This window comes from Boleophthalmus pectinirostris, unplaced genomic scaffold, assembly GCF_026225935.1.
Source record: "Boleophthalmus pectinirostris isolate CB_2022bp ecotype Guang Dong unplaced genomic scaffold, ASM2622593v1 HiC_scaffold_14, whole genome shotgun sequence".
In the NCBI taxonomy this organism is placed as follows: Eukaryota; Metazoa; Chordata; class Actinopteri; order Gobiiformes; family Gobiidae; genus Boleophthalmus; species Boleophthalmus pectinirostris.
In genome coordinates this window covers 16997191-17017329 of record NW_026571047.1, presented here as the reverse complement: position 1 = coordinate 17017329, position 20139 = coordinate 16997191, and the positions used below count along the sequence as shown (strand labels likewise).

The 20139-nt window shown below is 40.6% G+C and overlaps 1 protein-coding gene across 21 annotated transcripts in view; it reads left to right on the top strand.

The window, feature by feature from the left end:
- tcf7l2 (transcription factor 7 like 2) overlaps positions 1-19921 on the top strand; it is a 90027-nt gene extending 70106 nt beyond the window's left edge. For 2 of the 21 annotated variants that reach the window (XM_055150096.1, XM_055150089.1), the window contains 9 exons: positions 2375-2477; positions 4720-4806; positions 8807-8932; positions 9518-9680; positions 10639-10746; positions 11581-11629; positions 12371-12421; positions 13263-13335; positions 17767-19921. In XM_055150096.1, coding sequence (XP_055006071.1) covers positions 2375-2477; positions 4720-4806; positions 8807-8932; positions 9518-9680; positions 10639-10746; positions 11581-11629; positions 12371-12421; positions 13263-13335; positions 17767-18235 — 1229 coding nt within the window. In that variant the 3' untranslated portion in view covers positions 18236-19921. Of the gene's footprint in view, positions 1-2374; positions 2478-4719; positions 4807-8791; positions 8933-9517; positions 9681-10638; positions 10748-11566; positions 11630-12370; positions 12422-13262; positions 13336-14597; positions 14671-17766 lie in introns of all 21 variants that reach the window. The other 19 variants (XM_055150095.1, XM_055150087.1, XM_055150092.1 and 16 more) reach the window with 15 other exon arrangements.
- Positions 19922-20139: the final 218 nt, after the last annotated feature.

Genomic DNA, 20139 nt, shown 5'->3' with positions numbered 1-20139 from the left:
TTTAACCAGTTATACCAGTGTTACCTTCTCATTCATTGGCAAACTTGGATTTCATTTGATTCAAGTATGTATGAGAAATCTTATATTCTTCTTGTCTCAAATCATTTTTTTGTTGTTTTCACCCACCCCCTATCCCCACCTAGCCAATGCCTCTGCTCAATTTAATTTCTCTCCAGTGACTAGGTCTGGAATCAGAATACACCAAACAGTTCACAAAAACCCCAGAACCCCGAGTTCGGGCACCAACCAATCAGCGAAGAGCTATATATTCTGTGTTGGCAACGATTCCTGAAATCGAGGATTTAAAGCCGGAACAAAGAGAATGTTTGGTGAATTTTATCAAGGGGAAAGACGTTATTGTCCTTCTTTCTACGGGATTTGGGAAAAGCTTAATATACCAGTTAGCCTCCTTACATACTTCATGACCAAATAGCAGCGATTGGTTAAATTAAAAAAGTACCCGCCTACCGTCAAGCTAATGAATCCTAATGCTGCGAGGTCAGACGGTTTCTACAAAGTGAAACCAGCTGATGAATCAAGCTTATCCCCGCCCACATTGCTGTACTTACTTGAAATTATTCAAAAATGTAACCATCCACAGGGCTGAAAAATGTCAAAGCCATTCTTAACAAGTACTGCTGCTTATTACAGTAAAATGTCACTTTCAGTTCCTCAGCTTTGGACTGGAAGTCGATGGGTCTAATATTAAGCCGATGTTGTGGTTTGAACAAAACACTGGTGAACATATGTTATACTTAACTACTATACTCAACCACAAATGCATAATATGTCTTCTTTAACCATGTGTATCCACAGTTCACTTGAGTAAAAGTATTTGAAGTATATTTTTAATTCAATACTTATGATATTAAACTTGAACTTCACTTCTAAAACTATCTAGCTTAGTTTCCTTCACTGCCCTGATCAGTTGCAGATCTTGGGTGTAACCATTGATTCCTTCCAAATTCCCTTTACAAACATTGATGCAGTTTTCCTTGAGTGATACTGGCACGAAAATAACCAAAATATCTCCAGCATGTACTCAGACAAACCCGGCATCATACACAACCACCGTCCCTCTCTAAATCTCACTCTTTTAGCTACGCACTCTCCCCCGCTGCGTTCCTTTGCCCATTTTTCTCGTCTCAAGTTTGTCACGAGAAAAAGCCAAAGAAAGAAGTTATTTTTATACATCTAGACCTTTTCAAACCATCGATTCGGGCGACGTCTGGCTGATGCCCGTTCTGCGCCTGTCAGCTGCCACCGAAAGTAAAGGCAACATGGTGGACGCTGTGATTGTTTGGTTGTGCCCTCAACTAGAGCTGTCCTCAAATTGGACATCTCTGTCACTGTTTACCTGTGGGGGATAACAAATACGAGGCACCGCTGCTGTTTCTGCTGATTCAGATCCACCAATGAGTTTAGAGCAGTGTACCACCTGCTGCACCAGAGCTGTCCGCAACTATGATGGGAAAGAGTATTACTATAAACTGGTATGGAGTTTACAGTCAATATAGATTTGTAGTTTAGGTTTAGAACACGACAAGCCAGACCAACTAGTTTTACCCACAGTATATTAGAATTATCGTAGAAGCTCTAGTCCTGACAAAATCTTTGAGCTTTTAATGAAACTAAGTTGAATCCTACGTGTATCACCAATTTAGAAAATAAAATCTGAGGACAAAGTTAGTACAGAGTAGTGGGTGTTTGCTGGTGGAGTTGTTCTGCAAAATGGCGACATGAAAATAAGTGATTACAGATTGCTCAAACATGCATGAATCACTCCAGATACAACTTTGGGTGAGTAAATGGTGAAAAGAAACAAAGATAACATGGTTAAAAGTTCTGAAAAGTCAAATTTGCATAATAGGTCTGCTCTGAGACTTTTTTATTTTAGTCTTGGTTTTGTAGTTGATTAAGATGTGTTTTGATTAGAATCCAGTTTTCACATTTTAATTATCATCTCTGAAATAAAAAAATAAAAAAAAAGACATCACTTGTTATTGCAATGGCATGTTTACATTTCCCCATACACAACCAGTATCTACAATCAAACATCAATCTTAATGTTTTGTCATAACCTCAGCCGTTTTCTCTTATTAATTTGATTTAGTTGAGACAAATATGACAAGAATTGTATTTGTGTTTTTTCTCCCATTCACTTTTAGCTACACACTGTCTGGCTTTGATCAGAATATATGATTTGTGTACACAGCCTCCTCCTCTCCTCCTTTCCTCCTCTGATGTATCCCTCGTTCACTCGTGCATTTCGCCACAAAGGGCCGACCCAGTGCTGACAAAGATTCTTTTTTTCCCCCTCTGTCTTCTCTCTTTCTGTCCACCTCCTCTCTTTTCTGTGTCACCCGTTTCACAGGGATCCCGAGGCCTCCACACCCTCCAGATATATCTCCTTATTACCCACTGTCACCAGGCACAGTCGGCCAAATCCCCCATCCGCTGGGCTGGTTAGTACCACAGTAAGCAAAACCTTTTATTACTCTTTTTATATGGGTTTGGGAGTTGGACTGTGTTGCTGTTTAAGCTGTTAGTTGTTTGTGATCTAGGCCAGCGGTTTTCAAACTGGTGGGTTTGTTTATCCAAGGTTCATTGCTTTGAGGTCTACGTGATAATAAAAAAAAAGGTAGTTCAACAAAATTGGCGCCTATAATCAAGCAATACTAGTCGAGACTCACTGAACCAAGTTTGGATTGTTTCATCTATAGCAGGGGGGTCAAACTCAAATTCACAGAGGGCCAAAATTTAAAACTGGGACTAAGTCGTGGCCCAAACTAAATATTTATTGAAAAATTTGAATAACATCTGCATGTTTTCTCTTCTTTCGAGATATGTAATGTTAAACCTTTTCTTATTAAAATAAATGTTTTGCTTAATAATTGAATCCAGAACAAGCATAATATAAAATAACAACACAATTTTAAATAAATAATGTCTCTATAGCCTATCTGTATCCAGTGGGTCAGCTCTAATACAGATTTGAAATGATCTCGCAGGCCAAATATAATTGTATCATGGGCCAAATTTGGCTCCTGGGCCTGAGTTTGACATGTCTAATCTATAACATTTACCACGAGTAGACCAGCTACAGATATCTGCTAGAACAATTTACACAGATTGTCTATTACTCTCTAATAATACTATGATGGTGCTTCAAGTTGAATCTGAATGTGAAATATGAATCTCTTACTTAAAGGTGCAGTATGTAACTTTTCAACTTTTTGACTTTTGTTTCTTGGCCTGGAATGTTTCACAATATGGCATTAACATATACAGTATATCTAGGCAATAGGATTACATCAGTGGAGATAAGCAGGCAGCTAAAGTTACATAATGTATCTTTAGGTCAAGGTTAACCCAAAATATATATAACCCAAATATCGTGATATAAATTAAGAGGTATGGTTCAGCAATAGCTAAAAAAGACAGACTACATAGACCATGATCCTTTGCTCCATTTTAGTGTAGACTACAAGAAGAAATAACAATTCTAAGCACTTTGAAGTCTTAGTTGTTTGGATTAAGTCTTGTCAAGGCATTTTTGGAGGCTTATTCACAGTTTTGTTAGGTCCACAAAATATTGCATTAAATATCGTACAGTGAGATGTATATCGTGAAAATATTTGGATATTGTTACGTCCCTAATCGTGAGCCTTCCTGTGATATCGCAATAAATATCGAACCGTGAGGACTTGGATATCGTTACACCCTTAATGACAAGCATTAAGAGCCATTGTGAAATTCTTCTTATTATTAGCTCTTAAATTAGTTGTTTTGATCATGTGCAGCTCAACGTGAAAAGAGTCCAGCTTTGTCTCTCATCTTTCTGAATTGAAAACGAACTAGATATCCAGCCACTGCTCAAACTCTAGCTGCAAGGTGCCTTTAGTCCACCACGTAATACTCAGTCCACGTAAACCTGGTCTGTCTAGCGCCGGTCTCTAGAGTGGGTCACCTGTCTGCGCCTGTCTAACCCACTGTTTAACTTCATCTTTACTCATGGACCTATGAAGCCCACCAGAGCTCCCCCGACCCGCGCCAACCCCAACTTCCAACTCCGTGGCACATACTATTTTGCATGTCTCTGTATGGTCCAATTACATTAATGAACTGTGATTGGCCGTATTTTACCCACAATTCCACACGGGGGCTCTCCCTTGGTAACTCGTGTCAACACTTGTTAATATGACAAAAGGCTACAAATTAAGCTCTGTTAATTTAATGTTTTCTCACCGCGATCTAAATACCGAAAGAGGCCCCGAGCACAGCCACGGCGCCCTTTGATTTGCTGCACTTTATTTTGGTATAAATTTACATTCATTATTGTTTGTCTTTGGAAGTGTAGACCTCAATTAGCGTGATGGCTCCATTAAAGGAAACCGCGCTTCGTCTTTAATTATCACAACAAAACACCTAGTTCCAGCTCGGGGAGGAACAGGGCCCCGCTACGTCGTCACCGAGCGAAGGGTTATGAAATTTAATTAGCCATCGCTATCAAGATTTGTGGCATTCAAATTGTTCAGAGTTTTCCCAGTCTTTGATCTGCGCTCTGCAATCCCCCAGATTTTTGTCCTGATCAAATGAGAATAAAGAGGCCCGCGTTGGGGAGCAGGCGTGAGACACAGGGCCTTACCTTCTCTACACACATCCGTCAAGCATCCATCTTTACCTTTACACCTTTCTTCTTCTCCTCCCTCTTCACAGGCAAGGTCAACCTGTTTATCCAATCACAACAGGGGGTTTCAGACACCCCTACCCAACTGCGCTGACTGTCAACGCGTCCATGTCAAGGTGAGGCCTGCTACACACTCGCCGTACACATACACACACACACAAATACACACATAGGTGCCACTGGGCTTAGCTTCTCACTCAAAAGACCCTTCACCAGAACTCCCTCTCCACGTCTCCACAATCAAAAGGCCCAATCCTCCAGTGTGGCGCTCCAGCTCGCATGCTCAAATATTAATTATATTTATCTTTTTCTAATGAGGCCCCAGAAGTACATTTACCCCCTCCGCATGTCAGCGCGAGCCGTGTCCTTGCTTCAGATTTGAGCAGATAAACAAACACTGCAAAACACTTTGAAGGGGACTAGTTGATAGGAGACGAGGCCTTGACACTTTGGTTTTAGCCCATTACTGTCCCACTCGAGTGTCGACATTGCACCCGCGAGGCTAAGCTCTATGCGTTTCCATCTTGTATGTACATGCGTGTGTGTGTTTGCCAGCGCCTGTTAAACGACGGATTGTTCCCAAGAGAGGAGCGCCTCGTGTATGTATCGCCCGGAAAGCGAGGAGAATTAATTTAGGGGTGACTAAAAAGCCTGTGATTTGTGGTGTTAGAACAGCCCCAAAAAGCAGAAAAACAAACAAGCTCCCATTCGCTCTCCTCCTCCTCTTCTTCCCTCCCTCCTTCCCTCTCTCCTCCTCTCCTCTGTCTCTCCTCCCCTTCTTTTTAATGCCACTGCAACAGGGGACTTTTAGGACTTTTATTTTGGAGTCAGGGGACGAATCCATGCTTTGGTTTAATTACAGTCTGATTGTAACCGCAGCTCCTGAGGGCGGCTGGTTAGGCCCCGGTGACATTGATGGATCATGCAGATGCAGGGAGGAGGGGCTGGGGGGCGCCGGATAATTTAAAGCTCTGAAATAAAGTTTGGCAGTGAGCTTACGCAGAGTCCAGATGAATGAATGGATGTCTCCCTTCATATGACCTTACTCTTAAATTCAATTGGATTTATGTGCGTGTCAAATTTCAAACTTGTTTCGGGTGCAAGGGGGTCAGACATCGGCATCTGGCAAAACGCACACAGCCAAAACCTGGGCCTTAAGTGACTGCTAATCTGCCCCCATAATGACAGCCTCTACATTGTGATCATCGTATTTCCAATGTGGCTAATTGAATCTGCAGGCTGGCTTGTGCGGAGGGGGGACTGGCCACGGGGAAGAACTAATGTCTGTGATGAGGGCCTTAATTGAATTAGGATAACTGAATAGATGAGGGGCTCTGGGAGGGCTTTCCGCAAAGTGGGGAGGGTTTAAAACACCTCAGAAAAAAATAAAATCAAATTGAAAATAAAAGGAAAGAAAGTTGTGAGCGTACAGGACAGAGGAGGCTTCAATTTGTTGACAAAATTCAAGAGAAGCGCAACTGTCAGATGGTGGGTTTTGTTCAAAGACTTCAACCATTGTTATAGCTCAAAGATTTGTAGCAGGCGTGGGGAAAATCGCGAGCAAAAAAAGACATTCTTGGCCTTGTATTCTTGTACGAAGTCTACTCTTTTCTGTATCGCCGAATTAGGATGCAGAGAGCGGATGAGCTATCTTGTAAGGCCTGCAATGAGCACCTTACACCCAGGTCCTGTTAAAAAATACATTGTTTCAGGACGTGGAGGAAAAGAGGTAGTAGTAGTAGTCAGTGGAACAAATGAAAGACATTATTTTGATAATGGGGTTGGGCACAGGTTCCTTATATAATGTGTGACGGTGTGACAGGTGGGTGGATATGAGAGCCCCCCTTTGGCCCCTTCTGCTTAAGCCTGCCCTTTGATTCGGCCCCCACACCTCCGTCTCTCTCTTTTTCCCGGGGAACAGGGGAAGCCAACCAGCCCGATCATTATACATTAAACAGGCGCACGGGCTACTGCCTAGCACCGGCAATTAAATGGCACTGGCTGACACTGGGCTCGCCGTGCTTCTGACCCCCCTCCTCTTCTTCTTCTTCCTCCTCCTCTTCTTCCTCCTGTCCGTCCAAACGCCCTCACCTTTCAGATAGAGACGTCGCAGCCCCAGGGTTGGAGGTGGGAGGGGCCACGACGTTTTTTTTCTCCTTTGCTGTGTCGGTTAAATTGGTCCTTTGCCGCTGATGATGGTTGATGAAGATGATGCCTTCAAAGAGATGGCCGTCATGTTTAAACCATAACCTGTGCTACGCTCTGGGTGGAGGGAGGGAGGGAGGGAGAGAGAGAGGGGAGGAGGGGAGGGTGACTGGGGTGAGGTGGCGAGGGGACAGGGGAGGAGTAGAAAAAATAGATCTTGGAACAGAGGAAATTTTAACAAGAGAGAAAAGGAGGAAGAAGCAGGGAGCACAGGAAATGCGGCAGCCCTAATGATGGGCGATATATACAGCCAGTGTGCTGCCTGAGCTCCCCATCAACGCATGACATGGCACAAACACCAATGTGTCAGTGATGAAGGCAGAAGAGGGGAGAAGGAGGGAGAGAGGAGAGAGAGAGAGAGAGGAGAGGAGAGAGAGGGGAGAGGGGGAGCACACTGGCACTCCCCTGAGATGGCCTCCAACAGAAACTAGTTGTTCCTGGCGAGTTTATCCTCATCATTATATTCTGGCTCGGAGCCATGCAGCCAGACACAGCCAGATAATGAGCTGTTTTCAAAAAAAAAAAAAAAAAAAAAAAAGAATTATTCCATCTTTCTTTTTTCTCCTTCATCCTCTTCTCTTAAATGTGTGTGCGCTTTGTAAACACACACACACATGCAGATGCAGGTTGGAATAATCACAGGCGAATAATTAGCGTGGTACAAACTGTAGCGTAACATTTGGGTGCAGCGGTCTTCTGGCTTCTCTCTCGTTCTGAATCCATTTCACAAATAAAGGGTTCTGGCCTGAATGTGTGCAGCTGTGGAGATGATGAAATGATGATAGCGGAGGAGAGGGAGGAAGATAAAAATGTCAGAGCTGCTGACAGTGCTGAATTGGCAGAAAAAACCTAGGAGGAAGCAAATAGAGAGCCAATACCTGAAGTGATACTAGACTTTGATAGAACAGTTTAATCTATTCTTCCATAGCAGATAATAGCCCTGACTTTAAACCTAAAAACCAGCGTTTTCATATCACTCACATTTTCTCATATTCTGCCATAAATTATCATCGGTAAATTGGAATAAGTCGTGTGTGGTGACTAAATCAGATTTGGAAATCATTGGGAGATAATCGCGAGGCATGCACAGATGTTTTCAAAACTCGGGTGTCATAAAATCTACATCTTTAGTCACCAACAAACCACTGAGTTCAAAGTTTAAGGGCAACAAAGATAAATTAAAACTTTTATGCAATACTTATATGGTTTAGAAATGAAAGCACTACACTGTCATAGAGATCACATCCACTGAGTTTAACCTGTGTTTCTTTGTAATTGTTTTGATTTACATGTAATTGTGCATAGGCCTGTCACAACTTTTTCAATATTTATAGTACTTTATTTCAATGGCAGCAACTGTTTTGTTCATTTTTGTACTATATTAAAAATTTCAGCTGTAAATGCTTGCTGATTCTTAATATCAACATGCTTACTATGTTTTTTCATACAAATATCTATTCATTGCAGCTCATGTTTATTGGCGTAGACCTTATTTTGAGAGAAAAATGACTGGGATTTGTGCATCTTCAGTTTTATCGTTTATCATGATATTTTAAGAAACAATAAAATTTTGTTGTATTGTGACAGGCCTAATCGTGCATGGTCATAATTACGTTACGATTATGTCCTTGAAGTAGCCTACTGAATGAAAATTGAATAGTATTTTATCTCCGACCATATCCATGTGAATGCTTGTTTGTGCATGTCGTTGTATTTATCAAGTTGAAGGCCAGCCCCATTCCTGTAGTAAAATAATTGCACGTATATTAGATCTTGAACCCGACTTGGGGACTGGGGCTGAGCATTGTCCACTGAAGTGTTTTCGTTAGTGGTCTTACTGTGTATTTGTGCTTCATCTCCCCATTTCACCCGTGTCCATTCTGACGATTTACACAGTCTTCTCTCCTCCAGGTTCCCCCCACACATGGTGCCCCCCCATCACAGTTTGCACACCACCGGCATCCCCCACCCGGCCATCGTCACCCCCAACGTCAAGCAGGAGTCTTCTCACAGCGACATCAGCTCCCTCAACAGCTCGTGAGTACACTTTCAAAATACTCATATTTTTTAACATTTCTTTACACTACTATACAAGAGAAGAGCAATATTGACAATGAATTTCTACTTTTTTGATTCTCCTGCTGAAGGTGTATGGAATAAAAGTCAATAAACTGTAAAATTAAACCTAAAAGTCCAGAAATAATAGCTCAGATTTGGGTATATGGGGATAAATTTGTAACGTTGACAATCTGTTTCAGTAATTCTATGTTAAATGCAGTTTTATGTTCAACCACAAAGACTTTTTTCCATCCACTTACAAAAGAAAACACATCATTGCAATATAAACATTAAGTGTACAGGAATTGTGATAAAAATTGTGATCTGGCTTTTAGAAAATCAAACTTTTTTGGCATATCGCCCACTCCTACTCATACCCTCGTTTGAGTGATTATGTTGCAAGTTTCTGTTCTTCTATACATAACTTTTTGGACTTTTCCTATGTACTTTTTATTCTAAGCATGTACAATTTTAATATTATTTTATTTACAATAAATCACCCACCTCTGTCTACAGTGTTATTTACAATATTGATTTAGCCTTGTCTTCTATTTGTGCACACAGGAAACAGTCGGACGCAAAGAAGGAGGAGGAGAAGAAGAAGCAGGTGCACATAAAGAAGCCTCTGAACGCCTTCATGCTCTACATGAAGGAGATGAGGGCCAAGGTGGTGGCCGAGTGCACGCTGAAGGAGAGCGCCGCCATCAACCAGATACTGGGCCGAAGGGTAAGGCACACGGATAATGTAGAGTCTGTCATAATTACACTTTATTATACTGATATTACACTTACATTAGCTTTTAATGACATATCCACCTGTCCATTCTACACTATTCCTAGTCATGTAGATTACTCTAGAAATCTCTATAGTCGGTCTTAACTATGACAATGCTTGACTTTACATTAAACAGACCATGTTATGCTATTTTCTGATCTGTTATAATGTTGTTTCCTCATCACAAACATGCCTGGATTGGTGTGAATGTATGAATGTGTGAACAAAATGCAACTCCAGGTATGTTTTGGATGAGGTAACAACATTATGACACAACTAAAAGCTCATAAGAGTTGATTCTGCCTCATACAGGACCTTTATATTGACTTGATTTGGGGATTTGAATAAATTTCAAGGAAATTTTTCAGCCTCTGACCTGCAGCAACTTGAAAAAAATATTCCCTTATTGTGCCATGTCACCGTAGCAACCTCTAGATTTTTATTAATTACTTGTTTTTATTGTTTAAAAACAGCAAGGTGACATTTTAGAACCCTACATGTTTGACCCGTAGTCTAATTTTTTTTAAATAATTGCAAGTAGTTACAAGAGTAGTGGGCGGAGATAGGTGGTAGGTGACAATGCAAATTTTCTGAGCCTCAAATGTGGGACAATACAAGATAACTCAAACATGCATGGATCAACTGAAAGCTAATGAGTGTAACATAAAAAGCAAACAAAAGTCTGCAGTACTTAACGCGTCCCCTTTAAGTCAATAGTTCAACAGAAAGGCAAAGTGTTTAAAGGCAAAAAATGTAAATAGCTTTGACCAGTAGTTATTTTGTTCTCAAGTATACTCTTTATACACATGGGTCAAAATTACAGTGCTTTAAAAACCAGTCCACTGTCTAGGAATATGGCTGCCTTCCCAGACACTAAGAATCCCTTGTATTGTATCCTTGGCCTTCACAGTGGCATGCCCTATCGCGAGAGGAGCAGGCCAAGTATTATGAACTGGCCAGAAAAGAACGACAGCTCCACATGCAGCTCTACCCCGGCTGGTCGGCACGAGACAACTATGTAAGTTTTTATTTTTTCAAATTATAATGAACCCTTTCTCTCTCCCGAACATGCCCAGGACTATGTTTGGAAATAGTTTGTTTCTGATGCTTTTTAATCATCCAATCACAGCTTTGTCTGAGCAGTGGTGAACTTAGCATTGTTACTTGTTGAGATGCACTGGTTCAGATTTTCAGTTTCAATATTGATTCCGATACTGTAGCTTTAAGGATCTGACAATACCCAATATCAATACCAATACGATACCAGTGCAGCTTTTATTTCCTTTAAACAAAAATATAATAAGTCAAAACTGGTCCAAATGTGTTATGTAGCTGTTATTTATCGCTGAAGTAACTACAGAACAAGTTTTTCTATATAAAACTTCAAACCTATGAGTTTCTGGTCCGAGTACAACCAGCAAATAGTTTTATTACATTGACTGAACTGATGTTTGGAAGCCGATATCTGTTCCAACGAAATGTTCAGTACCGGCACCAGTGTCACACTGTTGCACCCCTAGTTACTTATAGACTCAGATCAAGTTATGTAGAGGCTAAAATAGCAATACAAAACAAAATGTTACAACAGAAGTAGATAAGGACCAGACAGAGGAGAGAAAGGAGGAAGTCTGGCCTGTAGTGACTGATTCAAAACTGCAGGGCAAAGACGAGATGAGAAAAAAAGAGCCTGAATAAATAAATAACGTGAAAAATCAAAACAAAAAAAACAAAAACTCCATTCTCTACACTATTGTCTGATTTATGTTTTGGGCATTCTGCAATATAATAACTAAGGTTCCTGTCTGTGTCTTGTTCTCTTTTTCTTTCTATTTTTTTGGCGGCTAACCAACAGGGGAAAAGGAAGAAGAGAAAAAGGGAAAAGCAGCAAGCAGAGAGCAATGGTAAGTGAGCTGCAATTATCTCCCATATTAGAAGACCCCCATCATGTGTCAAGCAGATGTGACATGTTGCCAGATAAAAGTCGAGCCAGTTTTTTTTCTACTTTTGCCTGCGTTATTGTGCCTGTTTTTTTTTTTTTTTTGTAGCGTTGTATGCAATATTTAAATGCTAGTGTTGCTTGTAACACAGACGCCCTCCCTTCCCACAATCCCCCTCCCCTCCCATTTCCCTGTAGCCTTCCCTTAGCTAATAATAACTGAATATGCATGACCCCCCCTCCTCCTCCTCTTCCTCGCTCCCCTCACAACAGTCTGGACCCTTCCCGAACCCTCGCTCTGCCCCTTCAGCGTATCGTGATGATGTGTGTTTTGAGAACTTGAAGCCATTAACTTTGCCAGTGCCTGTTTTAAGATGCCTATGCCCTCCAGTTACTACTACTACTACTACTACTACTACTACTACCGCAGTACTGTGTGTAATATTATTGAAATGCGTGTGTATGTGACTGCATGTGCCCCCCCCTTCAGTGCTCGCTTTTATGCATGTTTTTGATCACTCACATCTCAAATTAAGGAGGTTTGCGATTCTATTTATTTATTTATTTATTTATACCTATCCATTCCCCCCTTCATATCTTCCTATATTCTGATCATTGTTGATTTGCAAACCGGAGCAACTTTGTGTCATTGTATTTTGGTGACGGATTTCTTCTTGAAGGCCTCTCTATCTGTTCTTTTTTTCAGAACACAGAGAATATTTTCCAAATCCTTGCCTTTCACTCCCTCCGATTACAGGTGCTAATGACATTTTGACATTAATTTAAATATTTATTTATTTTTACTAACTTGTTTATTTATCTTTTTCTTATTATGAACTGTAAAATTATTCTTCTTGACTGTTCCGTACGGATACGTTATGCTTTCATTACTGCTTTCCTTTAAAAACTGCTGCTATGATAGTGTCAGGGTGTAGCCTTTATGTCGCTAGTTAGCTTAGCATATTTGGTAATATTATGTTTGACAAAAAGACAGTTAGATCATGTTAAAAGTATGAAATATCAGGGTAAACCTCCTTAATGGACTTCTCTAGTATCTGATCTGTGCTTGTGCCTTTCCTACGGGCCAGCATGAGATTGGTCTGCACTTTGAACACCTAGGCCCGGTCTCAAACACTGATTAGCGGTTAGCGTGTAGCTTTAATGTGGCACGTTTTCTGCCAATGCTACTGGAAGTGTTTGATGCCAGGTCTAAAAGGCATAGTCCCCCTTTCAGGTTTCAGCCTTTTTAATCCTTCCTTTGGCTAAAGCTAACTCACAACCAAGCGATTTTTAGCAACCCGCTAGCACTAGCTCCACTCACACTGGCTTTTTGAAATCCCAGACGACCTAATCTTATCTGCAGCTTTAGATAACATTACCGCAAGCAGTTGTTTTCCTTTTTAGAATAATAATTGACCTTTTTGCATGCGTTTTGGTATGACTAAAATCTTAAGGATGCTTTGACATGATTTGACTGCTAGCCTTCATAGATTCACTGTTTGTTTTCTCTTCTCATTTCTCCTATTATTTTGAATCATTGTTTGGGTTTCTATTCTTCCTCTGTGCTGGCTTTCCTCCCCCTGTCGCCGTGGCATCAGATCTGAGCGCTCCTAAGAAGTGCCGAGCGCGCTTTGGTCTCGATCAACAGAATAACTGGTGTGGCCCCTGCAGGTGTGTATGGTGTGTGCACAGGCCAGGACCAGGTCGAGGCTAGACTCGAAACTCTTCTAAACACTGGGAATTTCTCTTGGCTGTGCTGCTGCTGCTTCGTGCTCCATGTTTTCCTCTCTTGCTCTTGTGATTCTCGCCTCCGTGTGTGCATCAGGCCAAGCTATCGCCACCTCACAGCTTCCTCCAGCCGCGCCCCGCCGCTCTCTCGCTGGGCATGCACTGTTCCATTTGACCTCCTATTTGGGGAGCGGGTTTTACAGCTTTAGTCTGTGGATGGTTGGTGTGAATGTGTGGTTGGGCTGGGCGGTATGCCAAACAACTTTATTATAACACAGTTTTATCACGACTCCCGCAGGAAGTATGTTTTTATCTGTCATTAAGCGCCATCTGTTTCTCAGAATTCACAGTTTACCGTGATTGGTTAAACCCACCTGTCAATCATAGCCTTACCGAGACTGACCAAAAGGAAGTGTTTGATACCTAGGCCTGTCACGATAACACATTTTGAAGTTTAATATATTGCTGAAGTAAATATAGAGGACATATAGACGAAAAGAGCAGATTTAAACCACAAAAAGTACAATATTGTTAAAAAATAATAATATGAGAAGCAATAAGTAAATTGCAAAATTAAACACTTTAGTAGTTAGTTTGCATCTGTAATAATATAGTTATAGTTATTTATTCAAACTTTTACAGTAAATCTTATCATATAGTTGAAAAATAAACAAAAATTCCCCAGTAGTCCAAAGAAAATGTACACACAATAAATACTGACCCCAAAAAAATATCGTTTCAGCTTTTATATTGAACGATATATAGACAGATAGATAGACATAGATCAATAGATAAATAGATATTTAGCTGTTATTATATTTACAGAAATGCTGATGAATGTACACTGTCCCTGTTAAATAAACCAAATAAATAGATATAGTAATTATCGTGACAGGCCTAATCTCCCCAAGATAGCAGATTGTCTCAGAATCGGATCACAAATACATTTTTTAAAATGCATCGCCCAGCCCTAAAATCTGTTACTAAATAAGATCAAAATGTATGATTTAAAGAAACCTGGCAGGGCAAAGCTATAGGCAGATGTGAGCGGTGGTAGCTTGGTAAACACAGAGGAGATCCCAGTGTGTCCAGCCAAAGCCTAAGTCCTGGCTCCATGTTTTTGTCTGTGCAATGACGTGTCCATTTTGTTTCCTTTTTCCTTTTTTTCTTTTGTGTCTATGTCTGTGTACTCCGTTGGCTAACAGATGCAAATACCCCAAAGAAGTGTCGCGCCTTGTTCGGGCTTGACCAGCTGAGTTTATGGTGCAAACCATGCAGGTATAACTGCTGTACCAATGGGAGGAGGACGTCCACTGAGCAGATCCTTCCTCTTGATTATTTGCTCAGATTTCGCTCTAAAACTTATTTCCAGCCATGTTCTAACAGATGGCAAACTCCTTTTCCTAACTCAGAAATTTCCTGCTATAAATTTTTCATTTGGTTCAAGCCCAGTGGCAGAAAATGGATTTCTAACTAGCCAGGATAATTTATTAATAATGTATATATGTTGATGTTTTCTGTGTTTATTTAAAATGACCTGTTTCATTGTGAGTATTGGAATCCATTTTCTACCAGGGCAGTGGATAGTCCTCCCCTTCTTCACTGTCTGTATGTTAAATTGGCGCCCTTGATACTTGTGATGCTGACAAATTTAGGCCTGCTTCCTTTGAGGGCCTTTTGAGTGACACTCTTTTCTGTGCCCTCTTCCTCCTCCTTTCCCACCTCCTCTTCCTCTTCAATAACCCTTACTTAGTCCCTACCTGTTGTCTTTCTGTTCTGACACAAGCAGTCTTTGAATTGGGAATATTTTCATGGTAGGTATTTGTTTCTGCTAAGTAATACACCCTTCTCTGTGTCTTGGCTTCAGTCACTATTTTGTTCAACACCGACATTCTTTTTTTATTGTTTCACATTTACATAAACTCTTCTATAAAAAGCTAAACAAAAACAAACAAAAACCCTTGTAACTCAAAATCTAATTTGAAAAAAACATTTAATTCTATGAGCTGTAACAGTTTTCAGCTTCTTGTTATAGGCAATATTTTGAGGATTGTTTTAAACCTAATTTTACATTATTCTGAAGAAGAAAAAAAAAAGATAGGTGCATGGGACCAAGTCGAATTCTATACTTAAGAAACGCATTTAAACGAATAACTTTAAATAGTACTTATCTTGTATTCTTGGCCTCTCCTGATTGGCTCACTCCACCTCTGTAGCTGCAGTGTGTTTCATAAGAAAAACATCACGAGTGCACCTGGCGAGCTCCGGCGTTTTGCTTTGGGAGCCGAGAGGTTCAAACTTCTCCCTGGGCTCCATTTCCTAAAAGATGCATCTGCTGTAATTTCCCACGAGAGCCAAGAAATCAATAAGAAACACAGGCACATACTATGGATCGATATGTCTGTTCAAAAATGGATATTAGCTCATTTGTAGCAGTTTGACAGACAGTTATCGGGAGCAAGATGTCTATGTAGAGGCAAAATGATCGCTCTCCTCTCGGATCAATAAGCTGTGCCACCCAAAAGCGACCAGACACCTGTAGAGTAACTTATGAGCTTGAAAAGGCAGGCTGCAGACCGGAGTACATATTGTATAGGATCAAATCAAGTACACAATAAAACTAAACAAATGCTAATAAAAAATAATTACCTTAGAATATGTTGCAAGCAAGGCAAGGCAAGTTTATCTGTAAAGCACAAGGCATTCAAAGTGCTTTACAGAATAAGAAAGACATTAAAATCAATAACAATACATACAAATCAAAACAAATAATCATAAAATTCACATTAAAAGAGAGATAGCATAGAAAACACAAATTGAAGAAGAAATCTGACTAATTATTGTGATAAATACATTCAAAATAGTCATATAGAATGATGACATATAGTAGGATAAAAATACAATGTGTTTAGATGTGGCTCAGGTTGCGTTGTTGTGCTGTCAAACTAAATTTATTTCTAATTTGCCCTCCCCAAAGTCCAAATTTGAAAAGATAAAAGCTTGCATTGAAACATCAAGCTCCTGTTTCAACGGCATCTTTAAATAAAATATAAAATATGTCCCTCTAAGTTTGAAAAATAGACCATATCCTTGAGGCATCTGTGTGATAAAATACATAGCAGAGAGAGAGGTCACTGTCAGGGTCAGAGAGATGAGGTGGGCAGAGAATCCCCCCTGAACCAAATGTGAGCAGTCACTCCACATACACTACATTCAAGCACTCTCCCTCCTTTATTCTACTTCCTCCCAAAGCCGGAGCACCGCTAGGGCCTCGGGACTCGGCAGCCAATAGGGGGAGGGGTCACGACCTCAGGCGGGAGTGCAGACATGACACCTTGACCCCTCACGCGCACTCACACTTGTGTCTGTGGGGCACATGCAAAGGGTTAGCCGGGATCTCGTCGACTTTGTAAGAACTTGGACCCCCTCAGGAGAAGAGCGAGTAGAGACAGAGCTGCAGCAGAGGCCTTTTTACAGGCTCACTGTTATCTCAAGAATGCTAAGTTTATGTACATGTGCACTCCAGTGCAATGCAATTAGGACAAGATAGAGTTTTGGGAAATCACAGTAATTGGGACAAATTGCAAAAATGTGTCACACCATATTTCAAAATGTGTGCATAATTTAGTGCTGAAGGAGTACCCCAGGGCTCTGTCATCACCCCAGTTTAGTTTTTAACACAATTTATGTTTAGACTCTTACAGAAGTTATAACTTATTACACTAATTAAATGTAATATTTCAAATGTTAAGCCCAGATGTAGGCATACCTGCTAACAGTAAAAAACATCAATACTGCTAAAAAAAAGAAACTTACATTTAAAAATGAAGTATGTAACACAAGACTTAAACATTCAAATCAAAATAAGTGAATCTGAGTGAGGAATCATCCAGATTGACGTCTCATTTTGTCTTTGTTCTCCTTGTTTCTCTGCTGTTTCTTGTCCTGGCGCTAAACCTGTGCCTCTTTACTCCATGTCTGTCCTGTCTGGTGATTCTGAGTTTGGAAATATTCTGTCATTTCTATCATCTTTCTTTGGCATGAGAATGCAGCGCATTGTATCTGTAAACACCTCAATGCACCTGTGATTAGCCTGACCCAGTTCCCCTCTGAGAAAATACAGATTTTGTTCTGTAGCTCAGAGTTAAGACAATATCTTACTACTGTATTTAGAGCTTCGTTTTACACATTTTTACACACACTGTTTAGAAACTGTAAAGAAACTGAGTAAAAATGTAAGAATTTGATATTGTTGGTGTCTTGTACAATCAGAGGGGATCTTTTGTCAAGTGCAGGTGCATTGAGGTCTTTGAAAAGCAAAGAAATCCATTGTATCTAAACAAACTTCTTTCTCTCTCTGGCCTTGTCCCTCAGGAGAAAAAAAAAGTGCATTCGCTACATCCAAGGTGAAGGCAGCTGTGCCAGTCCTCCCTCTTCGGACGGAAGCTTACTCGACTCCCCCCCTCCCTCCCCCTCCTCGCTCATCCCCTCCCCCTCGCCTAAAGAGTCCAAACCTCAGACTGAACAAATGCAACCTCTCTCACTGACTATGAAACCGGCCCACCAGCCACTCCACCTGCACCACCACCCGGCGCACCTCCTGTCCGGCCCGCCATCTTTGGTTCTAGACAACAACAACTCTTCCTCCTCCGCGGCGCCCAGCAAAACGCCCGGCAGCGCCTCCAGTCACAACGGGTCCCTGGAGCACGGAGACGTGGCGCCCTCGCGGGGTCCGCCGGGCTCTTCCATGGGGCGTCCTGCAGCTTCGCTCTGTCATTCCCGCTCGCTGCTCTCGTCCGCGGCCTCGCAGCCTCTGTCGCTAGTGACCAAGTCTGTAGAGTAGTCCTTTTTTACACCTGTCTGTCACCTTCAGCTTCTTTTTCTGTGCCATTGAGGCGTTGGAATTTGAGTTTTGTTTTATTAAAGTTCATTGGTCAATATTTGACCCATCATTATCAAAAGTCTAATTATTATAAAGAAATACAATGAGCTGTAGTATAGCTTTGTGAATCTGCCAAAATTTTTATGAATTTTGTTTGATGTATTTTTTGTAGTGTTAAAACCGTGCAACAGAAAGGTTTATTTAGTTCCACTTCTAAAGGATATAAAGGTTGGCTAGGATACTCAGCAAGCCCTTTCTCAGAAGCATTGGTTCTCCTTCTTTATTTGTATTAAATACGAGCTTGCGAACCAATCCCTGACATCGACTAATGTGATGAGGGCACAGGCTGGCGTGGACACCTCACCCAGGAACAATATTGTGATGTTACTTGTTCATGTTTAAATGTACAGAATAAGGGGCGGGAGTGTGTGGGGGAGGGTTACTGTTGTTAAATATGCATTCTTCCACTGCGTTGTCTTTTTCTTTGTTGTTTACCTTTTGGGGCGGAGTCAGGTGAGTGGGCGGGGCTTGGTGGGTGGGAATTGTAAGTTGGGGGGTTATTAAATTCAAAATGTCACAACGCTAGGACCAGTAGTATTTATTGCTTTAGAGATTGCTTGTTGTTCCTTGTACGTGTCTCTTTTTGACTTTTGTTTATTAATACATTGTACAAATATTTTTTCTTAAGGTTAAGCGACTTATATATATATATGAATGATCCATTTTTACAAGGAGGATTTGAAAAACACTAAAAAAAGTTTTGTTATTATGGATTTCTTTTCCGCGCTGAAAACCTGGATTCCACTCACGAACAAAAAGTATGCACAAACTCATTTCAACCGATGCGTCTATAAGCCATTTTACAAAAGAAGAAAAGACGAACTTGAAGCCGACAGTGGGTACCGCGTCTTCAGTGGTTGGAAAAAACGCCCTTCTTTTTTATTGCACAGTCCCATCTCCCAGACTGTAGATTTGTGTACAGATTTTGCGTGCCAAATTTTTGTGATAATTTCCCCTGCCCCTCTAACCACGCTGTAGGGACATCTCTGTTCATTTCATTGTCATTTTTAATTTAGACTCCATTCTTTGCTGTGACGTTACATAGATTGCTATGTATGTAGTATAAATGTTGCTATAACAAATGTGTTTGGTAGCAAACTGTCAAATATTAAAATTTAAACTTAATAAAAAGACGGACATCATACTGTATAAACCCACGCGGGCCAAATTATGTATATTAGGAGGTTCATAAAAAAACTATTAAATACAAAAAAATACACAAACTGCCACTTTTAAGTACACTACTACATATAGGTAGATAGAAAAAATAGGCATGTTGATGTTGCAAGAGGCTGTAAAAAAGCTACAAGAGAATCATCCCCTCGGTGCCATTGTAGTTGACATGACGACTGTAAGCTGTCGATTTCTTCTCTGGTTTATTAAGATGCTAATGATAAATAGTTTGAATGTTTCCTTAACGGCTGTGATGTTCCTGTTCTATTTTATGCTCTTATCTTTTCCGTTTGTTTGTTTTTCCTGTTATTTTAAAATGGTTCACAAAACCATGTTTTTGTAATGAATAAATGTTTATGCTGTACAGTCTCTGTAGCATGCAGTTCTGTATTAATAAAAGCAACTTAGTATGTGCTCACGCCTGGCTTCCACTTCTTCACACAGGCCTAGACTCAGAGCAGTGGAGGGGCCAACTGCAGGAGAAACAGGTGCAACATTTACAGTCAAGAAAAATTGAAAAGTAATTTATTAAGGTTTTATTGTATTTGATAACAGTAAATCATCAAAGGTGAGCAAAAATGAATGACTAAATAAAGAGGCTAAGGAGTGTGCAGCATTATTTAAAGTGACGA